Here is a 17,988-nt window from a genome sequence, read left to right on the forward strand (position 1 = left end):
ATGTTCTTCTACCTGGTTTCGTAGTGTTTCTCTTCCGTTGTCACAGTGATCACATCTGCTAGCATGTGCCCAGTGCTACCATACGAAGGCTAACCTGAGTTTGTTATTGTTTTTGTTAGAGTAATTGCAAACAGAATACAGCTGATAAAACACCACCTTTAATGTAATTGTGCACGTGAGTATGTGGCAGGTACTACCTGAGTTTACAGCCAGGTGGCACAGGGGTCAAGAACCCGCCTGCCAATGCAGGAGATGCAAGAGACAAGAGTTCGCTCCTTGGGTTGGAGAGGTCCCCTGGAGAAGGCATGGCAAGCCACTCCAGTATTCTTGCCTGGAAAACTCCATGGACAGAGGAGCCTGGTGGGCTATAGTCCATGGGGTTGCAAAGAGTCGCACATGACTGACTGAGCATTCACACTTGTGTATTGGTGTTCTACTTTTAAGATTTCATTATCTGAAGGATAAGAAATATGTTTGTGCTTTGTACCTTTTGATAATAGTTTGTTGAGCAAAAGAAATATTTTATTCAACAGATTTCTTTACTAGAAAAGCCAAACCAATGTCGGGATGATAATAACAGCAACAGTTATTTTTGTCACTCTCTGTTGAGTGCACACCATGTATCAGGAACTGCTTTAAGCAGTCTGTCTCATTTAGTCCTTGCAGTACCCTTAGCTGAGAAGTGATGTTTTATTGCTGTTTGTGTAGGAAGGGACCAGGGAGAGGACAGTGAAGCCACTTGCCTAGAGCCACACAGGTAACAGGTGTGAAATGCAGATACACCTGACCGTCTTACTCTAGAGCAGGTCATCCTGTAGATAGGTATTCTTTTATCCTGTAGACATCCTGTTTCTTTCGCAGTGAAGTCTTTTAAAGAAACGAATGGAATTTCTACCTAGGATGCTGACCCACTGTCACCTTAAAGTGTTACTCTACGCTTTAATCTTTGGGATTTAACTACCTTTATTCTCACACACAGTTTTCAGGTGTTAGGTTATCTTTTAAAAACACAATGCTTTTTTGTGTTACAGATATGCCTCTTCATGTCCGACGAAGCAGTGACCCAGCGTTAATTGGCCTTTCCACGTCTGTCAGTGATAATAACTTCTCTGAAGAGCCTTCAAGGAAAAACCCCACACGCTGGTCGACAACCGCTGGCTTCCTCAAGCAAAACACTGCTGGCAGTCCTGCAGCCTGTGACAGGAAGGTGAGTGCCTCTCATTCGTGTCTCCTTCACGCCAGTGAGGGCTGGCACCCAAGGGCCAGAACTTTGTTTCCAGAGCATCCCCATCGTGTCCTCTGTGACCTTCATGCCAAAGTTCCAAGCACTTCCTATTTTGTATTGCCCTTGAATTTTCTGATAAAAATCTGTATTATTTTTGCATTTTTTTGAATTGATAACATGTTCACATGATTAAACACGAAAACGTACAACATGAAATATATGTACTTAAGGTCCCTCTCCAAACTTGTCTCCTGGCTACCCTTGTCTCTGTCCTCTTCAGCAACCCTCTTAGGAGCTTTTTCCATGTCCTTAAAGGGGTATTTTATCAATGTGTAAGCGTGCATTGGCCCTGGAGGTATACTAAAGAAATCACAGCGTGTGGACTGGTAAGGATGGGAGTGGACGCTGTCCGTGGTCATTTGCTCTCACAATTCAGTTCATAATTTTATCTTCATATGAAATGAAAGCCCACTGTCTAGTCTTAGTAATATTCTCTTCTTTGACCTGATTTAATTTTGTCCATGATCTAATTTATTTAGTCTAAATAAACAAACGTTATTTTAGTCTATTTAGCCTACTTTTTTCTACTTTGTATTAATGGTCTTTGTCATGTATTCCTTATCATCCCGTTCTGTTAGACCTCTAACCCTTTACCCGATGAGCTTTAAGCTGTGCTCGTCATTTTCACTGCTGAATGTATGAAATAGATTCTCAGCGAACATCTGTTGAATAAATTAATGACCATTTTTCAGTGCAGACTGTACCTGAGCACTGTATGTGTTGAGAAGTATGGAAACATATTCAGTTCAGTTCAGTTCAGTTCGGTCGCTCAGTTGTGTCCAACTCTTTGCGACCCCATGAATTGTAGCACACCCAGCCTCCCTGTCCATTACCAACTCCTGGAGTTCACTCAAACTCACGTCCACCCAGTTGGTGATGCCATCCAGCCATCTCATCCTCTGTTGTCCCCTTCTCCTCCTGCCCCCAATCCCTCCCACCATCAGGGTCTTTTCCAATGAGTCATCTCTTTGCATGAGGTGGCCAGAGTACTGGAGTTTCAGCTTTACCATCATTCCTTCCAAAGAACAGCCAGGGCTGATCTCCTTTGGAATGGACTGGTTGGATCTCCTTGTAGTCCAAGAGACTCTCAAGAGTCTTCTCCAACACCACAGTTCAAAAGCATCAATTCTTTGGTGCTCAGCTTTCTTCACAGTCCAACTCTCGAATCCATACATGACCACTGGAAAAACTATAACCTTGACTAGATGGACTTTTATTGGCAAAGTAATGTCTCTGCTTTTGGATATGCTATCTAGGTTGGTCATAACTTTTCCTCCAAGGAGTAAGCGTCTTTTAATTTCATGGCTGCAGTCACCATCTGCAATGATTTTGGAGCCCAAAAAGATAATGTCTGACACTGTTTCCACTGTTTCCCCATCTATTTCCCATGAAGTGATGGGACCGGATGCCATGATCTTCGTTTTCTAAATGTTGAGCTTTAAGCCAGCTTGTTCACTCTCCACTTGCACTTTCATCAAGAGGCTTTTCAGTTCCTCTTCACTTTCTGCCATAAGGGTGGTGTCATCTGCATATCTGAGGTTATTGATATTTCTCTCGGCAATCTTGAATCCAGCTTGTGCTTCTTCCAGCCGAGTTTCTCATGATGTACTCTGCATATAAGTTAAATAAGCAGGGTGACAATGTACAGCCTTGACATACTCGTTTTCCTATTTGGAACCAGTCTGTTGTTCCATGTCCAGTTCTAACTGTTGCTTCCTGACCTGCATACAGGTTTCTCAAGAGGCAGGTCAGGTGGTCTGGTATTCCCATTTCTTTCAGAATTTTCCATAATTTATTGTGATCCACACAGTCAAAGGCTTTGGCATAGTCAATAAAGCAGAAATAGATGTTTTTCTGGAACTCTCTTGATACTAATCACATATTAATAGTAAAATAAATGTAGCTTGATATTTGCTTGATTTACCCTTTGGGTCTATGTTAAAATACCTTTTTAATATCTTTTAACTCAGTTTCACATTTCAACAAACTCCTTTTTGTACTTGTTTGTGTAAAGAAAGAAGAAGAAATATATAAGTTTAAACTGAGAAGACGCTATTAAGAAAAAGCAATGTACTGTAGTCTCTGCTTATTTTGGATGAGAGGTTTAACTGTTAGGCTCATTCTTCTGACCTATTTTATTAGATATGTGATGAGTATCTTATTGAGATTAGCCTGAAAATTTAGAATTTTTTATCACACAACAAACTTCAAAGAATCTGGTTTCTGAATAGGCCTCACGACCTTTCATTTATGTTTGGAATAGACCTGATTTACTTGGATATTCACAAATATATGGCTTCCCTGGTGACTCTGGTAAAGCGTCTGCCTGCAATGTGGGACACCTGGGTTCGATCCCTGGGTTGGGCAGATCCTCTGGAGAAGGAAATGGCAACCCACTCCAGTATTCTTGCCTGGAGAATCCCATGGATGGAGGAGCCTGGTAGGCTACAGTCCATGGGGTCACAAAGAATCGGACACAACTGAGCCACTTCACTTCACAAATATATTAGAAGTCAAGTTGGTAGTTTAAAAAAATTTATCCTTAGAAAGGTTTTTGCTTAGTTGTAGGATAGTGGGTCAGAACTCATTGAAGAAATGAAGGTTTTGTTTCTACGTCATTCAACATCTTGTCTGTATGTGTCAGCTTCACTTGTAGTGAAGAGAACCACAGGAGCTATTTTAAACACAAAAGAGAATTTGTGTTTCACAAAATCACTGGAAGGGCTGGCAGGGCAGGCCATAGTCTGGGCCCCCAGCGCTTTCTGGACAGTGTCTGGCTGGTCTCAGGAGTGGGTACAAGACCTAATGTCCCCGTGCCTGCATCTGCCCAGTAGACCTAGCACCGTCTCCTCACGTGCTCACCTTGCCTCCTGTCACCTGTGTACCTGACCTGAACCAGGAAAACCCCTGAAAACACCACCGTCTCCACTGCTTGCCACAAACAGTAGCCCAAGAAAAATCTCTGTTTCACAATTATCATGAACATCACAGGCCCTTGAATCCAAATGAGCAGAATGAGGTTTGCTCCAGATACTTGTCTCCAGGGGCATTTTTTTTCCTGGGAAATGAACTTTAGTGTTCTAGCCTCCAGAGCCCACAGAGGTTACCCGGAGCAGATGGGGATCCTTCTGGGCAGTTCTTTTTAAAAACATGTATCTGTCATTGTAAAAATGTGGGCAACTAGTAGCATAGAACAAAACTATAATAGCCAATTTCGAAATTCATTGTAACACAGATGTTAATGATCACACACACAAAGTTGGAGTCATTCTCTGTCTACATAGTTGCATCCTGATGATTTCTACATTTTTTTTCCATTTCCTGGGGATTTCCCCTGGTGTGAACTTTGTTAGAAAATGTTTTTGATGAATGCGAGATATTCCAATGTAGAGTATACTTCATCATTCTCTAATTGTTGGACATTTATTCTATTTTATCACATTATAAATATCAGTGCTATGAGATAAACTTGAATATAATTTTGTTGGTTTTAAAAATGATTACTTTACCCAACAAACTCTTTTCCTATTGGGAGTGGTATTTAATGTAGCCAGATAGCCACACTATTCCTTAGCAAAGTCCCTGATTCACACACATATCTCTAGATGACATCATATTCACGTATGGCACACGTTAAAGGTATTGTGCAGGGAATTTGTCTTTTGAATTATCTTTGGCTTTACTTTTCAATACCTATTGACTAAGTTTCCTAGTCTAGATTTTAAGCTGTTTGTGGTTTAGTCTGAGGAGTGTTTTTTTTTTTTTTAGCATGTATATGTCTGATAAATGCTGTCTTATTTTCTGTCAATGACTTGTGATGTTTACAGTATTAAGGAAGAATGCTTGAAGGAAAGCATACTTGCTTATTGGTATTAAATTTTATTTGTGTTGCATCCACGAGCACTCACTCATGCTGGGCAATTTCAACATGTTACAAATTCTTATCAGTGTGTAGAGATTTAGGTTTTCTGTATAAAAACATGGAAACAAATTAGTTAAGAGTTCACGGTCCTATGATTCATTGATCTCTGTGCTTGTATAAATCATCTCTGTTCTTGTATAATTCATCTGCATATGTAAGTAGTTTTCTATTTTTCCCAGTTAAATGAACAGAATGATTTTGGAGTACCCAATCAGCTAAAGCCACTTCTTTCTGAACAGGACAGCCACAGTGAATTCTCCCTGGTGGTTCAAAACCACAGAGGAGAGGTGGAGTCTAACCAGGGTAAAGAGTGGTGCTGCGCTGCCAAGTTTAGAGAGCACAGTGCACAGACTTGGATGCTGCTAAGCCAGATGAGAACTCGGAAACCAAGAGTGATGCAGACTTCTGAATTCCTTCAATTGTGTCAGTTTTACCTGGCAGTGAGGCATAGAGGGGAGGAGAATCTTGGCGTTTTTTTTTTTTTTTTCAGAGTTCTCTGGAACATTGGCTCATTCCTGTTTCTCAACATTTTGTGGCTGACTGCCCTTTCCACCTCTTTGAGACCAGTTTGCTCACACTGTATGTGGAAAGTATCTTGCTAGAAGATGTATTGTCCTTTGAGATTTTGTGTGTGCAAATTAATATTTCATCTTGGGAAGAGTCAAGATATTTCAGTCAGTGTGAATATCTAAGTTGTCCTGCCACCCGTTCAGCCATCCTTTAGGTCCATATCCCTGTGAATGAAGTGGCTGTCTAGGATGTGGACATCGTTTCACTCAATGCAGTGTAATGAGGTGCTTATCACAACCAGCATCCCACGAGATTTCAGGGACAAGGTCTCTGTTCTGTTCATTGCGCAGTGGTTGTAAGCTGTAGTTTCTTTCTGATGAATAATAAGAGGTGTTGCTTTTTTACGGTATAAGTAGATGTTTTTCTGGAACTCTCTTGCTTTTTTGATGATCCAGTGGATGTTGGCAATTTGATCTCTGGTTCCTCTGCCTTTTCTAAAACCAGCTTGTACATCTGGAAGTTCTCAGTTCGTGTTGTTGAAGCCTGGCTTGGAGAATTTTGAGCATTACTTTGCCATCGTGTGAGATGAGTGCAATTGTGTGGTAGTTTGAACATTCTTTGGCATTGCCTTTCTTTGGGATTGGAATGAAAACTGACCTTTTCCATTCCTGTGGCCACTGTTGAATTTTCCACATTTGCTGACATATTGAGTGCAGCGCTTTCACAGCATCATCTTTTAGGATTTGAAATAGCTCATCTGGAATTCCATCACCTCCACTAGCTTTGTTCATAGTGATGCTTCCTAAGGCCCACTTGACTTTGCCTTCTAGGATGTCTGGCTCTAGGTGAGTGATCACACCATTGTGGTTATCTGGATCATGAAGATCTTTTTTGTATAGTCCTTCTGTGTATTCTGCCACCTCTTCTTAATATCTTCTGCTTCTGTTAGGTCTATGCCATTCTGTCCTTAATTGTGCTCATCTTTTCATGAAATGTTCCCTTGGTTTATCTATTCAATAAGTATAGTTTAATTTCCTGCCTTTTTTTTTTGTTAATTTGTATTATATTGAGAGCATTTTTCTGTGTCTTGTAAGTATTGATAGCTTGCACAATGTTCTGTTATGTAACGATTTTTCGGACTTGTTTATTAACTTTGGTGTTTCTTGTTGTTGTTATTTAACATATGTTTTCCTTTTTTTTGCTTTTATAATCTTTAGAAGTACCCTTCAGAGGATATCCTAATATACCAATCAGATGTTGACATCTCTGATTATTTCCTTAGAATAGATTCCTTAAGTACAATTATTTGACCAAGGAAACAAACATTTTTAAGGCTATTGATAGTTATTTCCCATAAATTCATAAATGATAAAGTGAAAAGTACTTATGTTATATAAAGAGGTTTGTGATAAGTCCTAGACGGGTGGGCTGGGAAGTGAGAGGTAGAATGAAGAGCACCCAGAAGCAGCTGGTACTACTTCTGAATTCCAGTACTTACTCTCCTATCGAATAGCTTAATGGTTCCATTTGACTGTGCATCAGAATTACCTATGGACTTTTAAAAGATAAAACACATTGATATCAATAGATTCATTTATCTGTTTCAGGACATTTGTGTGTGTTTATTTAAAGCTCTTCTGTTGATTCCAGGAGAGTCTTTTTTTAAAGAACTTGGATCCAGTTCAAAAGGGATGTCTTTGCCTTTCAAGAGAAGGCAAATAATAGTATAATTCTGTTTTTGAGATGTTTTCTTTTTAGGCTAGGTTTTCTGTCTTAGAATAGAATCTGGAACATTTAGCATATTTGATTTTGTGACATTTCACTTCATTTCACACTCAGCTCATAATTATCATTTTTAAATGAAATCTATTATTGAGTCTTTTTCAAAAGTATAACAACACCCCATTGAGATATTAGATCCTATCTTATCAATACAAAGCTAGAACAGGAAATATTTTTCTAGATAGAAGCTTTGATAAAAGCAGTGTTTTTGTTTATTTTTAATTTGTGCATCCATCCTGCCCCCTAATCTTAGTTGAAAGTGCATTTGAACACCTAAGGTCATTTTCTGGGACATCAAATTCCTAGCATTAGAGTCACCAATGCTAATCAGACACAAGAAACCTCCAGAAAACTTCGGCTACCTGTTTTATTGAGAGTGGGAGTAAGAAAACTTTTACAGTTGATATGCAGAGAATAAAATAGCAATAATCTTTGAATCCTATTTCAGGTGATTATAAAGTAGCTGCTTGCCAGCTCAGTCATTTGTTCATTCATTGTAAAATGATATTCTATATTTAGCTCTTTTTCGCTTCCTCCTCCTCTTTTCAAACCTTTGGCTGCTTAGTCTTTTTCTGCTCATTTTTCTTTCTAATGTAGAAGACCAGTCATATTGGTAAATTTGAAAACACTAGTCCATTTTAGCAGGAGGCTATTAAAAAAAAGTTGTGCATGCCACCTAGTTACAATAACCATCTAAAACCTCAAAGGATGGGCTAAAAAGTGTTTTAAAACCATGTTTTCTCTGTGTATAGCTGTCCTTAATTTTCTGCTGTTAAGTGGCCAAGTTGGGTCAGGCTCTTTGTGACTCCCTGAACTGCAGCACACCAGGCTTCCCTGTCCTTCACTATCTCCTGGAGTTTGCTCAAACTCATGTCCATTGAGTCCGTGATGCCATCTAACCATCTCATCCTCTGTCGTCTCCTTCTCCTCTTGCCCTCAATCTTTTCCATCTTCAGGGTCTTTTCCAATGAGTCTGCTCTTTGCATCAGGTGGCCACAATATTGGAGCTTCAGCATCAGTCCTTCTAATGAATATTCAGGGTTGATTTCCTTTAGGATTCACTGGCTCTATCTCCTGGGTATCCAAGGGACTCTTAAGAGACTTATTCAGCACCGCAGTTCAAAAGCATCAATTCTTCATTGCTCAGCCTTCTTTATGATATAGCTCTCACATCCATACATGACTAGTGGAAAAACCATAGCTTTGACTATATGGACCTTTGTTGGCAAAGTGATGTTTCTCCTTTTTAATACACTGTCTCAGTTTGTCATAGCTTTTCTTCCAAGGAGCAGGCGTGTTTTAATTTTGTGGCTACAGTCACTGTCTGCAGTGATTTTGGAGCCCAAGAAAATCAAATATGTCACTGTTTTCACTTTTCCCCTATCTGATTAGCTTTGAGGGAAATCCAGCTGAGACCCAGGTCTATGACTAACCTGGTACAACATTTGTACTTTCTGCAAAATGCCACTAAAACCATAAATATCACCTTTCTATTTTGCATATTAAAAGATCTTAGTTTGAATGCACTGCATTTTTGTGCTTTCAGTACTTATGAATCTACTCATTTCTGCAATAGGCTAACCTCAAGTGCCAGGCTCTACTAGTCTGAATTTTTAATAACCTAGATTCATCTTCTACTTCTGTGCCACATTTAGGATTGTGATCTTCCTTCACATGCTTTAAATATTATAATTTGTGTTCATAGTTATGAAATCCTAAGGTGCTATGGAGAAAATGGTTAAGCCTCGATGTGATATTTTTAGAGCTCACAAACCATTCCAGGAATATAAATCCAAAGCAATGTCAGGATTCCTGTTTAGCACCCTCAAAGTTACACATCCTACAGATAGATGGAAATGAAGATACTAAACCCATTCTCTTAATTTGAGGGAGGAGACCAGGAACTCATTAACTTACAATGAAGAAAACTTCCGGTATTCTTTAGACGTGTAAAAGTATTTTGGCCTCATTTTGTCTTTCTCAGTGGTTTCTATTTTTAGTATTTAATACTTTAGCTCCTAAACCTACCAGTTCGGGTCATGAAGTCATGGCCTGTCACTAAAGAGAAGAGCCTTGGTGGGCTGCTGGGCTTGGGTTCCCTGGTGTGTGCCCTCCGGCTCTATTTTATTAATAACTCGCACGTGTTCTAGGGGCCATCATGTGGGCTGGTGTTTTTGTGTAGTGTTAAGCCAAGTTGATCTGAGTACTTGCAGGGTGTATTATGTGTTGTATCTCATCTATTCACTCTCTGAAGTCTAAGTATTGTTGCAATTCATTGATCAAGAGGTAGAGTCTGAAAGAGTTTAAGTAACTCACCTTAGAGTTAAACCAACTGCTAAACAGTAAAGTTATTAACCTTGACTATCCAGTTTCGTATTCTGTGCTTTTGATTTTACTACCCGGTTTCCTACATGCTTATAGACTTTGCATATTGCCCAATGTTCATTTAGTTGTATATTTTAAACTGCAAAATATTTCGTAACAACCTCATTTCTGTTGCCTCTATCTGTTAGGCAATTAAAATAGAAATATAGGAATAATCAGCATTTGTTATTAAAAAACTGGCATAATTTTTAAAACCTTACCAAGTCTATATTATATCTTAGCATCTTAGTCTTGAGTAAAAATACACTAGCTTCATTAGTGTCACTAATCCTTTTGGTGAGTACCACTGAGCTGTGCAGTTAAATATAGTTAAAATAGTGTGTTTTATATTATGTGACTTTTATCACAGTGGTGGTGGCGGTTTAGTTGCTAAGTCATGTCTGACTCTTGCGACCCCATGGACTGTAGCCTGCCAGGCTCCTCTGTCCATGGAATTCTCCAGGTAAGAATACCAGAGTGGGTTGCCATTTCCTTCTCCAGGGATCTTCTTGACCCAGGAATCAAATCCAGGTCTCCTGAATTGCAGACAGATTCTTTACCGACAGCTATGAGGGAAGCCCTTTATAATTAATAAACTTTATTACTTACTGCTGATTAGTTCTTGTATTCCTTTTAATTGCTTAACAGAAAGTTTTAGAGGAGATAAAAATGATGTTCTGTATTTTTCAAAAATATATCTCTGGAGATGCTTTACCCAAGGAAACAATTTCACAATTAAAGGGAAAGCTTTACCAGAACTAAATTGTGTTAATAGATGGTCCCTGAGAACTTTTCACAAAAATGACTCAGTTGTTCTGCTAATCCACTCAGTCCATTGAATTTATGATTATAAACAGAAAAATCTAAGAAGGAGCTGTAAATATTTACATTGTCACATCAATTGTATATGGTGCCTATTTTAGTAAGTTCTTTGGATAAAAGATTGCTTTAAAATTAAGGTAAAATATTTTCAGGTTTTAGCACTCTCTTTTACTATAATATATGTTTTAAAATCAAGGTAAAATATTTAGATAGGTAAACCTAAGAGATTCACATTGCACATTTAGGCGGTATGTAACACAGCGGATATTTTGGATTCAGGTGGCCACTCTGAGTGTTTTTCTTTCCCTCACCTCTTTGCATCTGTTCCCTTCCTCCCTTGCAGTTTGCTCCTGATGCAAAATGCGATTGTTACTTGCAATTTTAGTTTGAGATATGAACATTTGGAGTTATGTGTTTTTGAAAGAAAATGAAATGTAGATGGGTATTTTGTACCTTCAAAATAAGAAACAAGTAGCACTTTCTAAAATGTTTGACAATTGTTTCAGATTCAAATTTGTTTTGCAGAGTCAAACAAGTGCCACTTGTCATCTTTATTGTATTAATTGTTTGGAAAATGAGCTAGGCTCTGCAATGTGATCTGACTCACAGCATTTGCATCCTGTTTTTTTCTTATACGCTTGCTCTTGGTGGAGGAAGATGGTCAGAAGTGGTCACCCCGACCTTACTGACAGTGGGTGCATATGGCTGTAGGCCAGCTGGGTGGCCATGCTGATTTTTATGAAACAAAGTGAAAGAAACGAAAGAGGAGCCGCTACAACTGCTGCTTCCCTGTTAGCTCTTTTCCTTTGTTGCTCAGAATCCAGATGGAGACAGCATCTTTGAAACTTGGGAAAATATGACATTTTCCTCTGCCTCTACCTTCTCCTCACTCCCTGATGCATATTTTCATAGGATAAAGGAGCTAATCCTAGCTGTATCAGACAAGAGATCATTGTATTTATAACAGTTGTAAAGCAAGCATTTTATTGCTCGTGATTATTCCCAAGACTATGTAGTATTTATCAATGAACCAACCATCTCTAAGATAAATATATTTTGTGATTCAAGAACTTGGGTGGTACGTTCCCATGGGAGAGGGTCATTGTGTAAGAATGGCTGGATATCAGAATTATGTCATTACTCAGGTAAACCACAATTCCTGCTTAGATTGAGAGCGAGAGCTTGGAAATGTTGTCTTGTAGAAACTGGGCACTGAAGTGGGGAGGTGGAACCTTGGGAGCTGGTTAAGCATCTTAATCTCCGTACAGTATTTGTCATAACTTTCCTGAATCCCTGTCTCTTCTTTTAGACAGTAAGAGGTTCAGTTGGATGTTCTCTGCCTTTTTCCTTCCAACTTTTAAAATTCTGTTTCTGAAGTTTTTCATGGCATTCAAACTGTTGAGGTGGGTTAGGAACAGCTGGGGACATTGGTTCGAAGAAGGAGCCTGACTGAGACTGTTTCACTGATCTTTTGCTTTTCTCGGATTTCCTGGTCTGCTCCACAAGCAGATCTGGCCGCTTCCGAGAACCCTGCGCTCCGATGGTCACCTCTGGAAGCATTATGGCGTTCATAAGTAGATGTACCTCCGTGAGAGATTTGAACAACCCCTTTAAGGTCAGATCCTTTATGTTCAAGGTCTGATGCACATCTGTGTTCCAGGGGTGATTTTTCTTACCTGATATGAAGACTATTACCAAGCTCAGTTGTAACTTATGAGATAAAACTATAGCATCAAGCTTCTGGTTTTGCAAATATACACCCTGAAAGATTTGCTGTGTGACAGGAAACTTATTTGCAAAATTACTTTTAATTCTCAGATGTGTTCTTCCATATTGGAGGGTTCCAATGTGATTTGTTTTGGGGGGGGCATATTTAACATTCCCCAGTGTCCCAGTGATCTAAATATAATTTTACAACCTATAAACTATTGCACATATATCATAAAGGCTAGCAAAGATATGAGTTATAGTTAAGAATTTAAGGCCAAAATGAGTTTTGAGAACTGTTTATAGTACTTTTAACATTTCAAGGAAAAAAAAGAAAAACTGATGAAATTTGATGTGCCTGCTAGGAGATATTGCTTTATACCTTAATTTAAAAATTGGCTTGAATCAAGTAATATCTTCAATTTTTTTTTTTTTTACTAACTCCTGTTCAATACTTAAACTCAGTTTATCAGGAAGATTAACATAGTTAACAGTAAAATAGTTGTGAAATTTGAGCTGAAGACATGCTAATACAGTTTTGGCATTCAAAATCTTTGGATTTTGACTCTTGAGGTTTAAAATTTTAAACAAGTTACTGTGTAAAGTGTATTTAGTGTCTCTTGTTGCAAATTCTACCACATTTTAGTAGACTGTATCATTTATAAATAGATATATAGTCTACTACTAGACACAATTTTGTTTTGACATAAATAGCATGAATTTTGAATTTCCTTTTTGTCTTGTCATAGTTCTGCTCAGAAGTAGGAACAGATTTTAAACACATATCCTTTTCTTTGTCTCCTCTACCCCTGTTATTAATAATGATTAAGACTGTGAAAGATGGCAATTATAAAAATGGAAAGGAAGATGTATACATATATGTACCAGTATTTATGCTCATTTAGAGATGGGAATTACTGCTAATATGGAAATGATTGCTTGACCTACCAGAGTTTCAAATAATGCTTTTCTGTTCATTCCACTTGAAAATAGATGTGTGCCTAATATATGTGTGTGCTAAGTCGCTTCAGTCATGTCCAGTTCTTTGCAACTCTATGGACTGTATGCCAGGCTCCTCTGTCCATGGGATTCTCCAGGCAAGAATACTGGAATTGTTTGCCATTCCCTTCTCCAGGGGATCTTCCTGAACCAGGGTTTGAACTTGTATCTCCTGTGTCTCCTGCATTGGCAGACAGATTCTTTACCGTTGAGCCACCTGGGAAGCCCTCAAAAAGTGCCTTAATAGGCATGCAGTTGGTTTAAACTGATAGGGGCCGCCAAACTTTCTGACTTCATGTACAAGTTGGTTGTTGAACCTATGTTTTTGTGTGTGTGTGAATCACTTTATTTATCCTCACCTCTCTCTCCTCCTGACCAACCCCCTCCACTCTTATTTATATCTGTGAAGTGGAATGAAGGTCAGAACAGTGCATTGACAGCAGTCCTGTTTACAGACCCTTTAATGGTTATCTTTAAACTTTAGCTTTGGCATTGCTTCCAAGGGCATGCTCTGGTGTAGCCACCAAGAGGCACAAAAGATATACTCTGACCCCGAAGGGGACCGGGTCTGCCACACTGACTAGACAATATGACTATTGAAGATTCTAGCAAGCTTGCTGCAGTTAAAAAAGTGATCTAAGCTATAACTACTCATTTCACTTCAGCCTCATAATCTCAGGTTAGACATCCTGAAAAGAGTTTCCTTTGTTTTCCATCTGTTTTTTGGGGGGAAACGATAAAGTAGAAAATTGAATTCTCTTGGACCACAATTGCAGAGTTGAAAAATATTGTAAATTTAAAATCTTAAAACCACACAGGAATATTCAAAACCATAGGATTCATAGAGGGTGTAAAAAGAAAATCTATATGCGTTGAGTGTTTAGTGTTTCAAAACATGGCGCAATTCCTAATGACTTTTTAAAAGACGTTTGGAATTTTTGTTTTGAGATAAAGTGGAAATAGAATTGAGTTTCCTGTGCTAACTTAGAAATATCCATTACTTCTATAATGCTCATGAAATTTTCCTTTATTTCTGCAGTAGGGATGTAGGTCTGCCAGGAAATCTGACCATCAGCTAAATAGCTGTTTCTGAGAGATAAAGCCTTGAAGCTGCAGCTTATTATGCCAGGAATAAGCCTCTGTCCCAAGGCATTGGGTGGGTTCTGTGTGATTTCTTTTTATTGAATTGTAATTGGCTCAGGAAGAGGGGAGAGGGAACAGCTACTTAGCTTACTCCATACCCAGGGTACTGCTACCAGGGAGCAGCAAATTAATATGCATTTCTCAGCCTGGGTGGCTTTTTGACACCTGATGATGTGGCAGTACATTTAGATGATAAGGAAAATCCCTGATCACAGCAGGAACATCTGGGTTTTTCTGGCAAGAGGGCAAGTTTCCTACCTTGTGCAGAAGCTTAAGGGGCTGTTTGGTCCAGTTTCTTCTAATTTAAAAGAAGAGTAATTCCTTATGGTATTTTTCTTATATAATCTTTTAGATATAAAGTTGTGGCTTTAATAATTTTTTGCTGTTTGCAAATTTAGTACTTATTAGGGCTTTCTATTGGTCTGTTGGTCTATTTCTACTAATATATTGGTCCTACTGCTAGATTTTTATAAGTCTCAAGAAAAAGATTTCATGTTTTGCTTTAAGTTTACCAATATACAGAATTGAGACATGGATTTGATAATAGAATAAAATAGATGTAAAAGCCCATTCTCCAATATATTATAAATTCAGTGTGAAACTATCAATGATTAACATTTTGGTTGGTTTATTTTTTTCTTTAGGTTATGGTATATAAGTTTTGCAAATACATTCAAAAAATATTTTTGACTTTTATCTAGTTAGCTACAGTTTGGTCCATGGAAAATGTGGTCTTGCAAAGACATAGTTGCTGCTGCTGCTGCTAAGTTGCTTCAGTCGTGTCCGACTCTGTGCGACCCCATAGACGGCAGCCCGCCAGGCTCCCCCATCCCTGGGATTCTCCAGGCAAGAACACTGGAGTGGGTTGCCATGTTCTTCCCCAATGCATGAAAGTGAAGTTGCTCAGTCGTGTCCGACTCTTAGTGACCCCAAGGACTGCAGCCTACCAGGCTCCTCCATCCATGGGATTTTCCAGGCAAGAATACTGGAGTGGGGTGCCATTGCCTTCTCCAAAGACGGAGTTAAGAGTACCGTAATTTAAAAATCATTTACACTGGAAAAAATATTTTCAAATTGAAAATAGAACACACTATATACATTTCATTTGAAAATGGTGACTGTCCACACATACATTGTAGAAAATACAAGTAGAAACACATAGTGTGCTATTAGGTTTAAGTATGTGCTTACATCATTGAATACGAATCACAGCTTAATAGAACTATAAAGTGTTTGTATTTGATCCAGACTTCAGGCAGGATTTTGAGGAATAACGTTGCTGAAATGCCAGTAGCATGAGATGGCGCAGTCAACAAAATAACAGATAATGTAGGGTAACAATTGGTAACATGTTTCAGAAATTCTTCACTTACCTGGTGATGACTAAGGTGACTGACTGTAACTGGACTTTTCGTAAACACATTAGTATATGAGTTTATTACTGACTTTACCATATTAACATTGAATTAGGAAAATTTTTTTTATGAGAGATATATTTTTCTTACCATTTAAAGGCTCAAAGTTGATTCTACTGATAGATCTTTTGATTTTTTTTAAGCCCTTATATGCCTTAATATGATTACTTTGTGGTAGCCTGCTGCATGAATTACATGTCATAATTGACATAAATGGAGAAATACCACACAACTTTTTAGATGCAATTGGAAATAATCATATTTTCTGCAGACGCGGTGTGCTGTAGTACTGTAGGTGTGACATAAAATTGAAATAGACATCTAACAGTAGTATGCTGCAGTTCATGAGGTAGGAAAGTGTCAAACACGACTTAGCGGCTGATACTAGTTATACTAAAAGACAGCAATACGTCTTTTAGTATAAATTTAAAAGTACAGTCTTTGTATTTCAGTGAAAGTGCATTTCTACTAAATTTTGTCATGATACCTTTATTAAAGCATTCCATTATCAATTTGATTTTTATTAAAAAATTTTTCTCAGTTTTATTTCTTGAGTTGTTTCTGATGTTTTTCAAGATTATTTTATTAATTTCTTGTTATGATTATTTGCCAAGCTGTGGCATGTGGGATCCTAGTTCCCCTACCAGAGATAGAACCTGCACCCCCTGCAGCAGAAGCATGGAGCCCTAACCACTGGGATTCCAAGGAAGTCCCTCAATTTGATTTTTAAAACAACTGATAGAAATGTTCCTTTAAAATTATGGGATTCTGAAACCTTGTGAAAATAGGAAACATAATAAGTATTCCAGAAAAAGCCTTCCACGTAGGTGTAGGCCACTGAGCTAAGTGCTAGAGTTTAAAGGTGACTGGTGATCTTCTGCCCAGGTGTCACTGTGATCATGAAAATAGCCATTTTAAAGATTAACTAAATTATGAGTTAGAATTATAATTAGCAGTAAAATTGGAATATAGTGATAATAAAATGCATGACATTATTAGTTCTGGTGAGAATCAGGGAATGCCTCTTAGAGAAAGCAGCTTGGACACTGGGTGTTGAAGAGTGGTAAGTGTCTTTATAGAAGAAGCGTTACTCAGAGTCTAGACTCGGGAAGATCCTGATGGAGATGGGAGGCCTGTGGCACTGAGGTCCCCAGCTCGGCCTCGTGTTTGTTCCAGGTATGACGTGGCCTAGAGGGCATTGTAGAAGAATCCTCTGTGGCAGGTTGTTGGAGAGGATGAGGATTGAGCAAGCCTCCAATTTGAGGGCTGCTGTAATCATTCAGATGAGAGGCACATTGATTCTGTACGAGGGTGATGGCCAAAATCTAAGATCTTGGCCATGAACTCTGGATTCACAAGACCTAGCAACTGTGGGGATTAGGCAGGATGGAAAGAGGTGAAACAGGTGATGCTGTTTTTCAGAAGGGTGCTAGAATTGATATAGGAGTTGGGTTTCATTTTGGTCTACTGATTTTGAGGTATCTTGGGACATCCTGTTGGAAATTTAGATCATGAATTCAGAAAAAATATTTAGTGTTGGTAACCTGTGTGTAGATATTTTCATGGGTTAAGTTTTGAAGGGCTTCCCAGGTGGTGCCAATGGCAAAGAACATGCCTGCTAGTGCAGGAGACTTAAGGACCATTCTTGGGTGGAGAAGATCCCCGGAGGAGGCCATGGTAACCCACTCCAGTAATCTTGCCTGGAGGATCCCATGGACAGAGGAGCCTGGCGGGCTGAGGTCCACGGGTTTGCAAAGAATCAGATACGACTGAAGTGACTTAGCATGTGTGCAGATTTTGAAACTGTACACTTTTGGGCTTGTTCAGGGAGACGGTGGTGAGTGGTCCATAGTAAGAGCCCACAGGGGCCGTTTAAAAGATGAGGAATCTCCATCATTATGGAGATTCAAAAGGAATCAAAAGCACCAGCAGCTTCTTGGATTCTAGACATCAACAAGAGTGTTTTGTAGCATCTTGTCTCATCATTTTAAAGATAGATTTTCCCCTTTGCAAGTGGTATTTCATCATGTTGCAGACAC

General features: G+C 38.8%; 1 protein-coding gene across 21 annotated transcripts in view; it reads left to right on the top strand.

Moving 5' to 3' along the window:
- PARD3 (par-3 family cell polarity regulator) overlaps positions 1 to 17,988 on the top strand; it is a 573,907-nt gene that overhangs the window by 252,619 nt on the left and 303,300 nt on the right. For all 21 annotated transcript variants that reach the window (XM_018057066.1, XM_018057067.1, XM_018057053.1 and 18 more), the window contains one exon: positions 1,032 to 1,207. In XM_018057066.1, coding sequence (XP_017912555.1) covers positions 1,032 to 1,207 — 176 coding nt within the window. The remainder of the gene's footprint in view (positions 1 to 1,031; positions 1,208 to 17,988) is intronic.

This window comes from Capra hircus, chromosome 13 (assembly GCF_001704415.2).
Source record: "Capra hircus breed San Clemente chromosome 13, ASM170441v1, whole genome shotgun sequence".
NCBI classification, from domain to species: Eukaryota; Metazoa; Chordata; class Mammalia; order Artiodactyla; family Bovidae; genus Capra; species Capra hircus.